The sequence below is a fragment of the Primulina eburnea genome, chromosome 2, assembly GCF_022965805.1.
Source record: "Primulina eburnea isolate SZY01 chromosome 2, ASM2296580v1, whole genome shotgun sequence".
NCBI classification, from domain to species: domain Eukaryota; kingdom Viridiplantae; phylum Streptophyta; class Magnoliopsida; order Lamiales; family Gesneriaceae; genus Primulina; species Primulina eburnea.
The window spans coordinates 47,804,459-47,818,091 of NC_133102.1; the positions used below are offsets into that span (position 1 = coordinate 47,804,459).

Here is a 13,633-nt window from a genome sequence, read left to right on the forward strand (position 1 = left end):
AATAATTATAATACTTAATGTGGAAAAAATGAATCTCAAGTTTTGAGAATTAACTAAAATGCAATAATAACAATATTTCGAGTTTTTTAGAATTAACTAACATTTGGGGAGGGTAATATCGACAATCATTTAGATAAAATGGTAAACAAATTATGGAGTGCAAATAACATTTCTCTCAATGATAATAGATTAGACAAATACATCAATGTTCTTAACCATATTATTTTTGACAAAAACTTGTGTGTGACGGTCTCACGGATCGTATTTGTGAGACGGATCTCTTATTTGGGTTATCCATGAAAAAGTATTACTTTTTATTGATCAAAATTTTATTCTTCAATTATATGAACGCATGAGAAAAAACATAAATCTCATTGTTATTTTTTAAAGTAAAACACTTGTGTGAAACCTTTTCATGGTGAATTTCATGAGACAGATATCCAATTTGATCCTCCAACTCATGAAAAAATATTATTTTTATACAAAAATTTTACTTTTAATGATTAAATTCTAAAACACCGTATCACAATTAGATCTATCAGACAAGCCAACCCATGACGGGGCTGGCTGGTCCACCAAAACCCGGCATTTGGCTGGGCAGGTCGAGTTGGTCGCTATCTCGACTGCTGAAAATCCTAAACTCAACCCAACCTAATGTGAGTTGCATGGTTAGAAGACTGACCCACAAAATAAATAAATAAACATAAAAAAATCTTTACAATTAATTAAATATATCACTTCATAATAAAATTATTGATTTCACACGTGTATATTTTAGACAAAAGAATTAACACAAAAATTCAGAGTTTTTACTAAAAAAAAATATACATATCACCATAAATTCATAATGCGCAAAACATTTCCCTTCCAAGCTTGTGGGCCAACCCGAGCTTGCTCTACTCGGTCCGCCTGGGCTCCCGCGTACTCATTTAAGCCCATTTTTAAACGAGTTGACAAAATTTTAATCCAACTCATTTAAATTGTTTGGCAGGAGTGGGTCAACATGACGGACCCAACTTGAATTGACGACTCTAATCATAATGATCTTTTACATTGTTTTATTCAAGTAATTTGTAAATATAAATCTGAAAAATTTTAGTTGCAAAAAATATTTTTTAAACACATAAGTTCTAAAAACGTCACAAAGTGATAACATATTAAAAAATTAAAAAATATAAAAAAAAACATATAACAACAATTATTAACCTTATTTTATTCAAGTAATTTATAAATATAAACCACAGAAAATGTTGGTTGCATATAAATTTTATTTAAACACATAAGTCATAGTTTTATTTTTTAAATAATCAATATAAATAAAGATAAAGTGTGATGACAAAACAAATAAATAATGCATAAAATAATTAATGAGAGCATGAAAAAACAATTAATAAGACACCAAAGAAAATTCACACAATTCAATACTAAGTTATTTTTAAACTTTAATTAATTTAATTTAAATAATGAAAAGCTAAATAAAAAAACTAAATAATTAGATAAAAAAATAACATATTGTAAAATGTGTAAGCATAATAAAAACCAAATACTAATAACCACATATATTAAAAATATGAATAAGAAGATAAATAAACATATTTAAAAGTAACCAATAAATAAGAAGGCAACATATTAAGACAAAAACTTGTGTGAGACGGTCTCAAGGATCGTATTTTGTGAGATAGATCTCTTATTTGGATCATCCATGAAAAAGTATTATTTTTATGCTAAAAATATTACTTTTTATTGTAAATATCGGTAGGGTTGATCGGTCTCATAGATAAAAATCTGTGAGATCGTCTCGCAAAAGACTTACTCACAGATTAATTAAGAAGTTAAAGTAGCACCCTCTTTTACGGTGAATAATTTCAGTGGGCAATTCTGGCCATGAAAAAGGACACCCGTGACACATTTGTTTGTAGCCGAATGTACAAGTTTTATGGCTCAACATAAACCACTTTAAAAATAAATTTTCGATATTTTTAGAACACTTGGAAAACTGAATCTATAATATAGAAAAAGAATCACAAACAGTACATACCTTATTTTTTTTGTTACTAACAAACAAAATATTTAGTCAGCCCAACATGCAATGTAAAGGAAATCCTGCATGTGAATTTGTTTTGGACACTTGTATTTAGTCATTCAATCTCGTTCCTCGGGAAAATACTTTTCAGAGCAAATGTCCCTTTCCTATAAACGGACATCTAATTACTACTTTGCATACACGTACTTAACTACTGAATGCTTAACTATAAGTTCATGGACAGGTTATGAGTGCCTCGTTTCATCCCATATAACTGTTATACATCATAATACGTACGCTGGAAATAAGTTTTGGTTTGGTTTCACATGATTCCATCAGAAAACCTTATGCAAACAATTTTCTATGCAATGAGAGAGGTTGCTTAGCAAAATCAGCCATTTTCTTTCTGGTTTTTGATGAGAATTATTAGTTGGGACCATTAAGAAAGTCCTCATCAGATAAACAGTTTTTTAATATCATTTTGGACATCAAATGATATATGTTGCACTTATAAATGTTCAATCAAGAAAATCGGTGGATTCAAGTATCAAGAAATGCTACTCTGTCCATTTCATGCGTAGCATCAATGAATAAACCGAGACGTTTTGCCTTACCTTTCCTCTCCCTACTCTTCTTGATATTCCATTACTCAGAGGAGTTGCAACCTTCACAATTTGAGACCCTTTTGAAAATCAAGAATCAATTCAACTTCCCACCAGATTTAAGCGGGTGGAATGATAATCCAGAGTTTTGCAACTCAGAACCAACCCAAATTCTCACTCTTTCTTGCTATGAAGACAATATAACGCAGTTCCATTTTACTGGAAACAGATGGTTCCCAAATCTGGTTGAAGATTTTTCTACTTCCACCTTGTTTTCAAATCTAGCTGGTTTCTCCAGTTTGAAAGTGTTGTCTTTAGTATCTTTAGGTCTAAGAGGGCCATTACCTTCAGAAATCGGGAGATTATCTTCCCTGGAAATACTTAACATTAGTTCAAATTCTTTTGATGGCCCCATTCCTGCAGAGATTTCATTCTTAAAAGGCCTACAGACCCTTGTCATGGATAACAACAGGTTCTCTGGTAACGTACCTGAATGGCTAGGACTTTTACCAGCATTGAGTGTTTTGAATTTAAGGAACAATTCGTTAAATGGATCGTTCCCAAATGCACTGTCTGCTTTGGTAAATCTGAGGATTTTGGTGTTATCTGAGAATAATCTGACTGGGCTTGTGCCAAAACTCCACAAGTTGGTAAATCTTCAAGTTCTTGATTTAGAAGACAACTTTCTTGGGCCTGAATCCGCTAGTTTTCCCAAAAAGTTGGTTTCTTTAGTACTCAAGAAAAATAAGTTTCAGTTTCCAGTATCAGATGAATTGAGTTCTTGTTATCAGTTACAAAAGTTGGATATCTCTTTGAATGAATTTGTAGGGCCATTTCCGCTATCACTTTTGACAGTGCCATCGTTAACTTATTTAAACATCGGTGGAAATAGATTCACTGGAAAACTCTTACACGACATGCCTTGCAATGCACAACTCAAATTCTTGAATTTGTCCGAAAATCGTCTAACAGGGGAATTACCAGATTGTCTGGGATATGATTCTAAAGAAAGTGTTGTTTTGTATGGTGGGAATTGTTTATGCAGAAAATATAGACAGCAGCATGTTGAACCGTTCTGTCATACTGAAGCTTTGGCAGTAAGAATTTTACCTCATAAAAAAGCGGAGAAAACGCCGTACAGTAGAGTGGTTCTTGCATCGAGTATGGTTGGAGGGGTTGTTGGGACAATGGCAATTTTTGGTGTGGCTTTTTTGCTTGTGAAAAGGGAAGCTTTACACAGGAATTTGAATAAGATTTCGCACACAAGATTGGTGGTAGATAGGATATTGCCTGGAAATATGCTTCAGCTGCTCAAGGATGCAAGTGAGTGAAGTGTTCTCTTTCTTTTATAATGTTTTCCCCTCGTTTATCAAATAGCATCCTTTTAACATTATAAAGCAGCTTTGATATCAACGCTATTGTTGTGAAAAACTTGGTGTATACGGAATTCAAGTTCAAGGGCAGGGAGAAGAGGGCTGCAGCCTGCACATGCCACACCCGGACCCATGGGCTTGCAAACGAGATTATCTACCATGAGTTTGCTAGAAAGCTCTTTCCACAAACCAAAACAAGAGAGGTAGTACCTTCACCTCCTGCAAAATATGGAGTCCTCTTCACGATCTGATAAATCAATCCACCAACGGTGGAATTCCAAAGGTGGCTTGCAAAAGATGAGGTGGTTCCTCCTGTGCATGAGCACACTGGCCCGCAAGTTTTTAGAGGCAGCTGTGTTCTAATAACATTTTCTTTATCATGCCCTGGTTTCGTAGGCTTGCGCAAGTGACATTCTTTACTATGGGTTTTGCTACAGTAACTTTATATTTGTCCTTTATTTTACAAGAATAATCAAGCACAAATTGCAAAAGTAATATGTTGTTTAGCCTTGTACGCCTTATAAATTCTTTCGACAGACCACTGTTTGATTGGGGTGGGTATCAATGTAATGGCAATCATCCCATGATTTCCATTTTTATTTAAAATATTATAAATATGGGCGTTTTTTGCATGGACATCAAATATACTATTTGTTGACAGGATACATTTCTGAAACAATGAAGTTGGGAGCACTAGGCATCCCACCTTATAGAACTTTTGTTCTGGATGAGCTTAAGGAGGCTACAAATAACTTCAATGCAACCAATATTATCGGGGAGGGTTCTAATGGGCAGGTACCTCTTTATTCCAGTAATGTTCCTCTCTTGCTCTCGTCATATGTATCTCTTATGGGATACATCCGTTGGTTACTCCCGTTACCATTTTCATTGTTAATGCATCAAGTGAAGCTTATATTTTGTTAGCGAGATAGTTGTGTTTTTCACAACTCATGTTACACACTAATTGGGACGAGGGATCAGTACAACGTGCCTCATCTGTTTTTGCCTGAAATCAGGTATACAAAGGATGGCTGACAGATGGGACTACTGTCGCCATAAGAACTTTGAAAGTGAAAAAAAGACATAGTGTTCAGAGCTATACAAACCAACTTGAGTTGGTTCAGAAACTTAGACACTGCCATCTAGTCAGTGCAATAGGCCACTGCTTTGACTGCTGTCAAAATGACTCAAGTTTCAGCAGAATATTTCTCGTGTTCGAGTATGTGCCAGATGGTACATTAAGAAGATATGTCTCAGGTAACATAAGCTAATCTGAAATAAAATGCATTTTCTAAATCAGACAAACCATCTTTCTGATTACTACCCATTCAATAGAGGTACAATCAAGACAAAAGTTCACATGGACACAACGAATAGCTGCTGCAATAGAGGTTGCAGGGGGTATCCAGTTTCTTCATACATGGATTACACCTGGTGTATATTTGAATCAACTGAAGATAACCGATATTCTGTTGGACCATAATCTCCATGTGAAGATCAGTAAATACAATTTACCATTATTGGCAGAGAATCGTAAGTCGGTAGGTCAAGATCTGTTTCTGATATAATAATCACGTATCATTATGTTTCATCACTAAAGAACTAAATCAATTTCGCAAGTATATTCTGCATCAACCGTGAAAAATTGTGGCTTGTTATTTTTTTATTTCTTTCCTTTTTCTGCTTTTAGGATGAGATTGGAATTTCTCCCTGTGGATCGAAAGAAAATATGGGATCAATGTAAGTTTCTGTTATTAGTTCACTAGTCTTCTGCTGTTGTCCCCTTTTTCTAAGCACAAACAAAGCTTTATTGTGGACGTTTTCTTTTTTCCGCAGATTGAACTGTGAGGCCAGAAATGATGTTTACGACTTCGGAGTAATATTGCTTGAAATGGTAGTTGGACGAGCAATTGTTTCCATAAATGATGTGCATATTTCGAGAGACATTGTAAGTTTATTTGCCTTAAAATTGGGTAGACGGAGTTAACTAACATCTTCATTACCTCGGAGTTAGGAGAAACATATAGAGATAGAATTCTTGAAATATGTATCACATAATAACAAACATGCTTCAATTTTCAATCCTATGTGAGTGGCAGGCAATAAAGCCGTAAATTTTCAATTTGCGCCCCCTGAACTAAAAACAATTATATTTAAAGCTAGTATTGAAGCAAATGTAGAGATGTCTTAACGTTTCTGAAAACGTAAATTCTGCAGTTATCAGTGAGCCTAACAGCAGACGCGATGGGTCGGAAGAGTGTGGTTGACCCTTCGGTTAGCAAGGAATGTTCAGACGATTCACTGAAGACTGTAATAGAGGTTTGTGTGAGATGCCTATCGAATGAAGAATGTGACAGGCCTTCCCTTGAAGATGTGATATGGAACTTGCAGTTTGCAGCACAGCTTCAACAAGAGTCTAATAACAATCAAGAAACCCCACTTCATGTACTATGAATATCTATGTATTAGGCTTTGTAAACTTGTAGTAGACATCAATGTAACTAATTATGTCGTGCGATGTTTGTATTTTATGCAATTATAATATAAGATTTTAGTCATAAAACAGTTATACGCTTGCCTTTGAATATTTCCAAATTTTGCTAGTTTGAAAAATCAAAGTTTGATGGGGAGTGACAAATCGTTTTTATACCTCATGTTTATATTAGTTTGGGTTTTGAGACAAGTTTCCCCACAGATATTCCATAACAAATCATTTCTTAAACTTCCAGAAATAGCTTAAAAGTTCTACTTTTATGTATATGTAATACCCAAAAAATACATCGGTGAAAATATATTTTAAACTCCTTATAAAGATATTTTGAAATTTTCCAACCATATTTTTTTTAAACAAAATATCATCCTACAGGTTTAGCTACAAAATATAACGTGTTTCACTCTTCAGGGTTAGTGTGTTTCTTGTATCCTCACTATATGGTTTTTCTTAATCTTCATTTCACAAGAGAGCAGCATTATTACACGTGCATTGTAAACACCCAAAACATTATTAAATTGATCTATGCCTGCAAGATTAATTCCTCAACCACTATTATTTTGTTAGTATATACAATTCATACTGTCTCATAACAACTATACCATAATTTAAAAAATTCTTGATTAAAAAAAGCGATCTCATAACAGTGCAATCAAAGCAATCAAAGTAACCTGAAAAATATGGAGTTCCCCAATGGTTTACTACATATTGGTCTTACCATCGTTCAAATTTTAGTCAACATTTTGTTTCTCGGGTGAATTAATTTCTACCCAGTAAGATACGACATTGTTATCCACCATCAAGATTAAAAAAAATATATTATAACGATCAAACAATTTAAAGATGTCTGTCCTGAGCTGATAATCGTACAGAGAAACATAAGGAATTTGACATACTTATCTCAGATTTGATAATTGTCTAGCTTCAATGTCCTGCAGTCTGAGGGTCACGGCTCTCTTGTGCGCCTCCAGACCCTCTACCTCAGCCATGGTTGCTACATAAGGCCCGAGCTTCCTTAACCCTTCTTCTGTCAGTGATTGTACTGTGATGTACTTCAAGAAGGTATCTAATGACACTCCACCATACATCCGTGCATAACCATAAGTTGGAAGAACATGATTGGTACCACTTGCATAGTCTCCCACGCTCTCGGGCGTCCATGGACCCAAAAATACAGAACCTGCATGGAGTATAAACCATGTAAGTTCAATAAGTTCTCGTCTAAAAAATTGTTGGTGAAATATCAATCTAGATCGCGGAAAGCACACATTTATGATTATATAGTCTTGGAATCTTATATAGTATTCATTAATCACAATCACAATAAAACTATCACAAATTTATTACAAGGAAGTAACATCAAATTTGATCTACCTTTGTAACATGTACCCAATACTTATGCACCAATAACAATTAGAATGGTAGCAATAGAAGTAATAGAAGTACCATGCAAATGATACAACCAGCAAAAACCAGAAGACACAGAACAAAGGAAATGCATAGCAATAACCTGCATTCTCGACTAAACTTTCCCACTTTTCAGCATCTTTCACATTGATGATCAAATGCTCCGGTGCATACAAGTTAGAAAAGCCAATTGCCTGAGTGCAGCAAAGAGGTGCAATTTAGCCATAGTAAATTTTGGACTAAAAAAGTATTAAGGCCTAACCTGACAGAATTAAGTAAAAACATCAACAAAATAATTTGCCATGCACTATCTATAATTCCTAAAACCTGTGGAATTGACAGCCTTGACTTTTTTCCAATAAAACCTATCATGTTCAAACTTTATACAGCCGATGATGTATGAATATTTTAAGGACAATTTTGTACAGTAAGAATATATATTCAAAAAGTCCCAGGCAAACCTCAACCATATCACGTGCAAAAACAGTGAAGCTATGACCTAGTGCTTTTGAAGCAAAGTCTCCCCGGGGAAGGCTTTGGCATTGCTTTTTAATTTCATCCAGAATAGCAGTTAGATCCACATCATTTCCAGCAACTACAAGAACGACTTGGCTGTCAGGCCCATGCTCAGCCTACAATTGAGAGCATCATCTATTGAACAATCGGAAAAACATAACAGCATATCATAGTTAAGCTAATAGTTAACAAAAGGATCTCCTATGTAATTACCTTGAAACATCATAAATGGCAACAAAAAAAGTGAAATTCCCTTTTTACTCTACCTTGAATTTGCTATCATAATATGTTTTAGGTAACATCTCTAACTTATTTGAATCTTTTCTTTGGTCAACATATAAACAAAACTATTATGTTTTTCACTAAATAAAAAATAAAAATTACCACAATTGAGGCAGCAAAAATTTATGATGATTATTCAGATACAATAATAAGTACAATCAAAGAATGTTGTATTTTATAAATTGCCAAGCACCTGTGATAGTAAATCTGCAGCTATGTGAACAGGATTGGCATGTTTATCAGCAATGACGAGCACTTCTGATGGTCCAGCTGGCATGTCTATCGAAACCATAGCCTCACTGTTCTATTGAGCAAGGATGACAGTTTAACAACTTTGTAAGTAATATAATACACAAAAAAAAATTCAAAGCAATAATTTTTTAGCCGTCAACATCAAAGAATACCTGCAGAAGCATTTTTGCAGCTGTGACATACTGATTTCCAGGACCGTATATCTTCTCAACCTACATAAACAGTGGTGCTGAATAATCATATAAACATTGAAACAAAGTAAAATAAAATTGTTGTAAAACCGCTAGTAGTGAAGCTCCCGGGCATGTATTTCTTCTCAACCTACTTTCAAAGCTGTGATAAACTGATTTCCAGGCCCGTATATCTTTCTCCGTGTTCACTAAAGTCAAGAATGTGATATTAATAAAATGAATATAGTAATGTGGTACCTTGGGACAAGATTCAGTCCCCCATGCCATGGCAGAGATTGCCTGAACGTAACACATCAAATTTCAAAGCATCACAAAGCGTATTTAGTGAGAATACATAATACATACAGCTAAAATATATACTGCTTCTGACCTGAGCACCCCCAGCTTTAAGAATGTGAGTTACACCAGCTTTCTTAGCACAATAAACAACCTCCTACAAGACAAGACAAGCCATGGCTAGTGAGCAATATATAGCAACCTTATAATACTTTAAGATGAGGCCAATTACTTTACAAATGCTGCCATCTTGAGCAGGGGGAGTTGCAAGCACAATGGTCTTGCATCCAGCGATCTGAGCAGGCTGGTTTAGGGAAAACCATATCAGCAAAGTGGATACAATCACAACAATAGTTCGAGAAACTTTCATATGAAACAGATGTAGTAGTTGAAGTTACATACAACTGAAAGCATCAAAGCAGTTGAAGGTAATACGGCAGTGCCACCAGGAACATAAAGACCCACAGATGAAATGCTTCGCGCCACCCTTTTGCATCTAACACCCTGTAAATTTGTACTCAGTTACGGCCCAAATGTTCCAAGAACACCATCATGGTGGAACAACATTCTGACTCACGCATGGCTTACTTGCATGTTCTCAACAATTTTTTCAACTGGCTTTTGTGCAGCATGAAAAGCAAAAATGTTATCATAGGCCACATCAAAAGCTTCTTGAACAGCTGGATCGAGCTAATTATAGAAGCAACTGTTAGTACTAGCACAATGTGAATTCACAATCAACAACACAAAAGAGTAGCATGATCCATTTTTGAACACGATGAGAAGATATGTACCACTGGATTTGGAAGATCATTGACATTCTCTATTACACTGTCTAGTTTTACTTTGTCAAACCGAATTGTATAGCTGTCAAAAGTATATAAGCAATTTAATCATCATTGCAATTGTCCAAAGTGTGCCAAACATCTCATTTTAGAAAAGGCAGAAACAATTGTATTCCATGACTTCTTTCATAAGGCACGAAGATGCAGAATAAAAAGAAAAGAAAACCAGAATAGAGTTGGCAAGAGCCACAATCCTCTACTAAAGAACCCATGGGAACATACACATGAGGAGGCACTTGGTTCCGAGGCTCTTATCAGGATCTTTATTATTCATTTTTGCACTCTTAGCAGAACGAGAATCCTAGAGCTAATTAGGATACTCCAATTTTTTATTTTATAGAAAATATTGCTTTTCCAAGATCAAACTATCGGTCCTAGAAGTATAGATTACCAACACAGGAAAACAAAATGTTATAAACTCTTGGCTCTTGGACAGATACCCATTAAGCATCTTGTACCAGAATGATAATTGTGTTAAGTTAATTAGGTAGGATTTACTAAAATTTTCATACTAATCTTTCTTTCAAAATCTCAATCAAATTCAGAGATTAGCCCCAATAATTAAAAACAACTCCATGATCTAGATAATTTAACCTGTCATTGGTTGTAGAACACAAGTAAAATACTACACTATAATTATTGTTTCCCTCTGAAACTGAGGCAGCTTAGAAATCATTCACTCTATAAACCAAGTCAAATCAAAGCGACTCTTTATGCTACTACCCAATCAAAAAATGTGTGCTCGCAATTTTTCTCCAACCATAATGATCCCTCAAATATCCCGTCCCCCCAAAACTACTCTGATGGAAGTTTCAAATGGTATGTTGCATGGCCAATTTTCTGACAACAAATTTAAAGCAATATCAGAATGAAGGAGTAACGAAGCACTAACTCCTTGACAGCTGCATCGCCTCTGCTTCGGATGTCATCAACAATGGGCTGAACCTGATTTAGCAGCCACGTCAGAGAAATTCAAGTTTAGCAGCTAAGAAGGTTAACATGATATTTATGAAACACGTTTTTCCCAGAAAAATCTGAAGAACAGGAAAATACATTTCAATGAAAGAGTTGCCAACTTGCGCAGCAACATCAGGACTCACCACACCGAAAATAGAAGAAAAATCAATTCGAGGACGAGCTTTGAGGCTATCAACCTCTGTCCTAGTCAGATCTGACAGCTTATAAGTCTTCATCGAACAATTCAAAGTGGGCGAGAAAAATCCTGTAGTAAGTGCAAAAAGAGATAAAAGAGAAATGGGATACAGATCATATAACTGAAAGTACGATATAAAATCACAATCTTATACAGCTATGTCAATATCATACATACGAGAAAACTTATTACCTTGATTAAAAAATGCATTTTATCACAGAGAAAATTTATAAAAAATTGCACAATCTGCATGTTATAATATTATATGGGATACACTTAATCCATGTTACTCCAGACTGTATACAATAACGTCCACCAATCCAGAAATATAGCCCTCTCAGATTACAGTCTTTTCTCGTCCAAAGAATGCTTCAACGCACATGTGCATCGTGGACACCATCAAGGATACGAAGATTATAACATGATTGTGTCTTATATTCGTTAGTATGAGGTCATCAGGGCATTAACTCGAGAGATTACAACAAGGATATGCCACTTAAGCAGAGAGTGATTTCATATACAAAATTCAGTTTCCTAACTTCAATAATCAATCCCTGATACAAAAAGAGGGAATGACTAGATGCATGAAGTCATTGACAGGAAGTGTGTGTGAACATAAAAAATAAAAAGGAACACATCGACCCAAAACAACAAATGAAATATTTAGAATCGAGCGTGAATTGAGATTTTAAAAAAACATATCTATGAAGTGACGATATAAATGCCAAGTACTGCTACCATAATAATTATGAACCCGCTACCAGCAGGTAGATGGGGATTCCGAATCCAACAAATGCAAATGATGGGAATTTTAAGGTAAAAAATATGCGGTTTGTCAACCAATCTAACCCCTGAGATTCCTGCAGCATAGTTAGAGCAAATTCACCTGTAAAAAGCAAATTCAACATTTCCGAACAGTTCAATTGGTCGGTACACCTTTCAAACGCTCAAAGTCAAAGGAGTCGAAATTAAAGTTAATGTACATTAACCGAGAACACATACCATTTGTAGGGGACTTACTTGGATGAGATCGAGTAATCTTGGAGGGGATAAAGGTCTGACGCAAAGAGATAAGTCTACAGTCCATTAACAACCACCTTCAATACGATTAATCAAGTCACTGCTGATACATGTAACGAATTGAAACAATGAAAATCAAACTTTTGCTAGGGTTTTAGCCTGAAGCTAATCTGGGCGAAGATGAGGACCACCGGGGAAAAAAATTTAAGAAAGAAGAAGAAAAAGAAACGAATTTAGCGTGGAAAATACATTTTAGTCCTTGTACTTTCTTACTAAAACACTTTTGATTCTTAAACATTTAAACTTAATATTTTTAATCCTTAAAATTTTAAAATTATAACAAAATTAGTCATCACTTTTAATTTTATGTTTAAATATAAGGATAAGGACTATATTATCATATTTTAGGGCCCAAAATTTTTTTAAAAAGTTGAAAAAAATAAAATTTTAACAAAGATAAAGAAGCTTACAATATAAATATATTTTAATTATATATATGAAAAAAATTTCTATTAATTTTATATATAAATTATTAGCACAAAGAAAACTTAGATAAACTTTTCAAAATTAATTAAAATTTTAATTAAAAAATTATACAATAAACCGTTTTAAATAAAAAAATTCATGATTAAACTTTGTTATTTCATTTATTAAATTTTAGATTTTATTTATAAATATAATTTTGATTTTTCTTAAATAAGAATATTATTTTTTTAAGATAAAATTACTATAACTTCAAACTTATTAAAATTACGATGTTAGGATATTATTTTAAAATGAAGCAATCAAAATTATTTTTAAAATAAAATATTAATGATTTTTTATATTTTATTTTTATATTAAAAATTTGGGAAAAAATTTAAAACTAAAATACAAATGAGAGTTTCAGGATTAATTTTGGTTCATAAAATTTAATAAATTAGTCCCCGAAAATATATATATAACCATAAAATAAATGACAAGGATAAAACTTATAAGGACTAAAAAACTGTTACATTCAAATGTTTAGGGACCAAAAGTGTTTTGATATAAAAGTATGAGGACTAAAAGTGCACTTTTCCCGAATATAGAAATCAACATCTGTTATTTGAAGTTGAGTTAACAACTAAAAAAGAAGAAATACACAATAATTTATTAAATTAAATTGGGAAAAAAAGGTGAAATTTTGTATAAAACACCATCCCAAGCTAATTATACTCCGA

At 33.8% G+C, this 13,633-nt stretch overlaps 2 protein-coding genes across 3 annotated transcripts; one reads left to right on the top strand and one right to left on the bottom strand.

Annotated features, from left to right (window-relative positions):
* Positions 1-2,293: 2,293 nt before the first annotated feature.
* Positions 2,294-7,325, top strand: LOC140823955 (probable inactive leucine-rich repeat receptor-like protein kinase At3g03770). The gene is made up of 7 exons (XM_073185559.1): positions 2,294-3,948; positions 4,660-4,793; positions 5,015-5,255; positions 5,334-5,539; positions 5,689-5,738; positions 5,835-5,946; positions 6,216-7,325. The coding sequence occupies exons 1-7, from the start codon at positions 2,538-2,540 to the stop codon at positions 6,450-6,452; spliced, it is 2,391 nt and encodes a 796-aa protein (XP_073041660.1). The 5' UTR covers positions 2,294-2,537; the 3' UTR covers positions 6,453-7,325.
* LOC140823956 (histidinol dehydrogenase, chloroplastic) lies at positions 7,153-12,595 on the bottom strand. 2 transcript variants are annotated; one of them, XM_073185561.1, is made up of 14 exons: positions 12,432-12,595; positions 11,359-11,480; positions 11,151-11,203; positions 10,208-10,280; positions 10,002-10,103; positions 9,816-9,917; positions 9,646-9,717; positions 9,508-9,570; positions 9,375-9,416; positions 9,099-9,158; positions 8,888-8,998; positions 8,358-8,528; positions 8,000-8,090; positions 7,153-7,669 (listed from the first exon to the last, which is right to left on the bottom strand). In XM_073185561.1, the coding sequence occupies exons 1-14, from the start codon at positions 12,496-12,498 to the stop codon at positions 7,386-7,388; spliced, it is 1,413 nt and encodes a 470-aa protein (XP_073041662.1). In that variant the 5' UTR covers positions 12,499-12,595; the 3' UTR covers positions 7,153-7,385. The 2 variants fall into 2 exon arrangements, with proteins under 2 accessions (XP_073041662.1, XP_073041663.1); XM_073185562.1 differs by having other exon boundaries at positions 11,359-12,297; positions 12,432-12,543.
* Between the last annotated feature and the right edge of the window lie 1,038 nt (positions 12,596-13,633).

What these genes read in the sequence shown, in the direction of transcription:
- LOC140823955 (XM_073185559.1), top strand. Translation starts at nt 2,538, where the DNA reads ATGTTCAATCAAGAAAATCGGTGGATTCAAGTATCAAGAAATGCTACT. An exon ending in TCAGCTGCTCAAGGATGCAA is followed by an intron (nt 3,949 to 4,659) that starts GTGAGTGAAGTG and finishes ATTTGTTGACAG; the next exon opens with GATACATTTCTGAAACAATG. An exon ending in AAAGAAAATATGGGATCAAT is followed by an intron (nt 5,739 to 5,834) that starts GTAAGTTTCTGT and finishes TTTTTTCCGCAG; the next exon opens with ATTGAACTGTGAGGCCAGAA.
- LOC140823956 (XM_073185561.1), bottom strand. Translation starts at nt 12,498, where the DNA reads ATGGACTGTAGACTTATCTCTTTGCGTCAGACCTTTATCCCCTCCAAG. An exon ending in GGCGATGCAGCTGTCAAGGA is followed by an intron (nt 10,281 to 11,150) that starts GTTAGTGCTTCG and finishes TACTTTTGACAG; the next exon opens with CTATACAATTCGGTTTGACA. An exon ending in TTGCACGTGATATGGTTGAG is followed by an intron (nt 8,091 to 8,357) that starts GTTTGCCTGGGA and finishes TGCTGCACTCAG; the next exon opens with GCAATTGGCTTTTCTAACTT.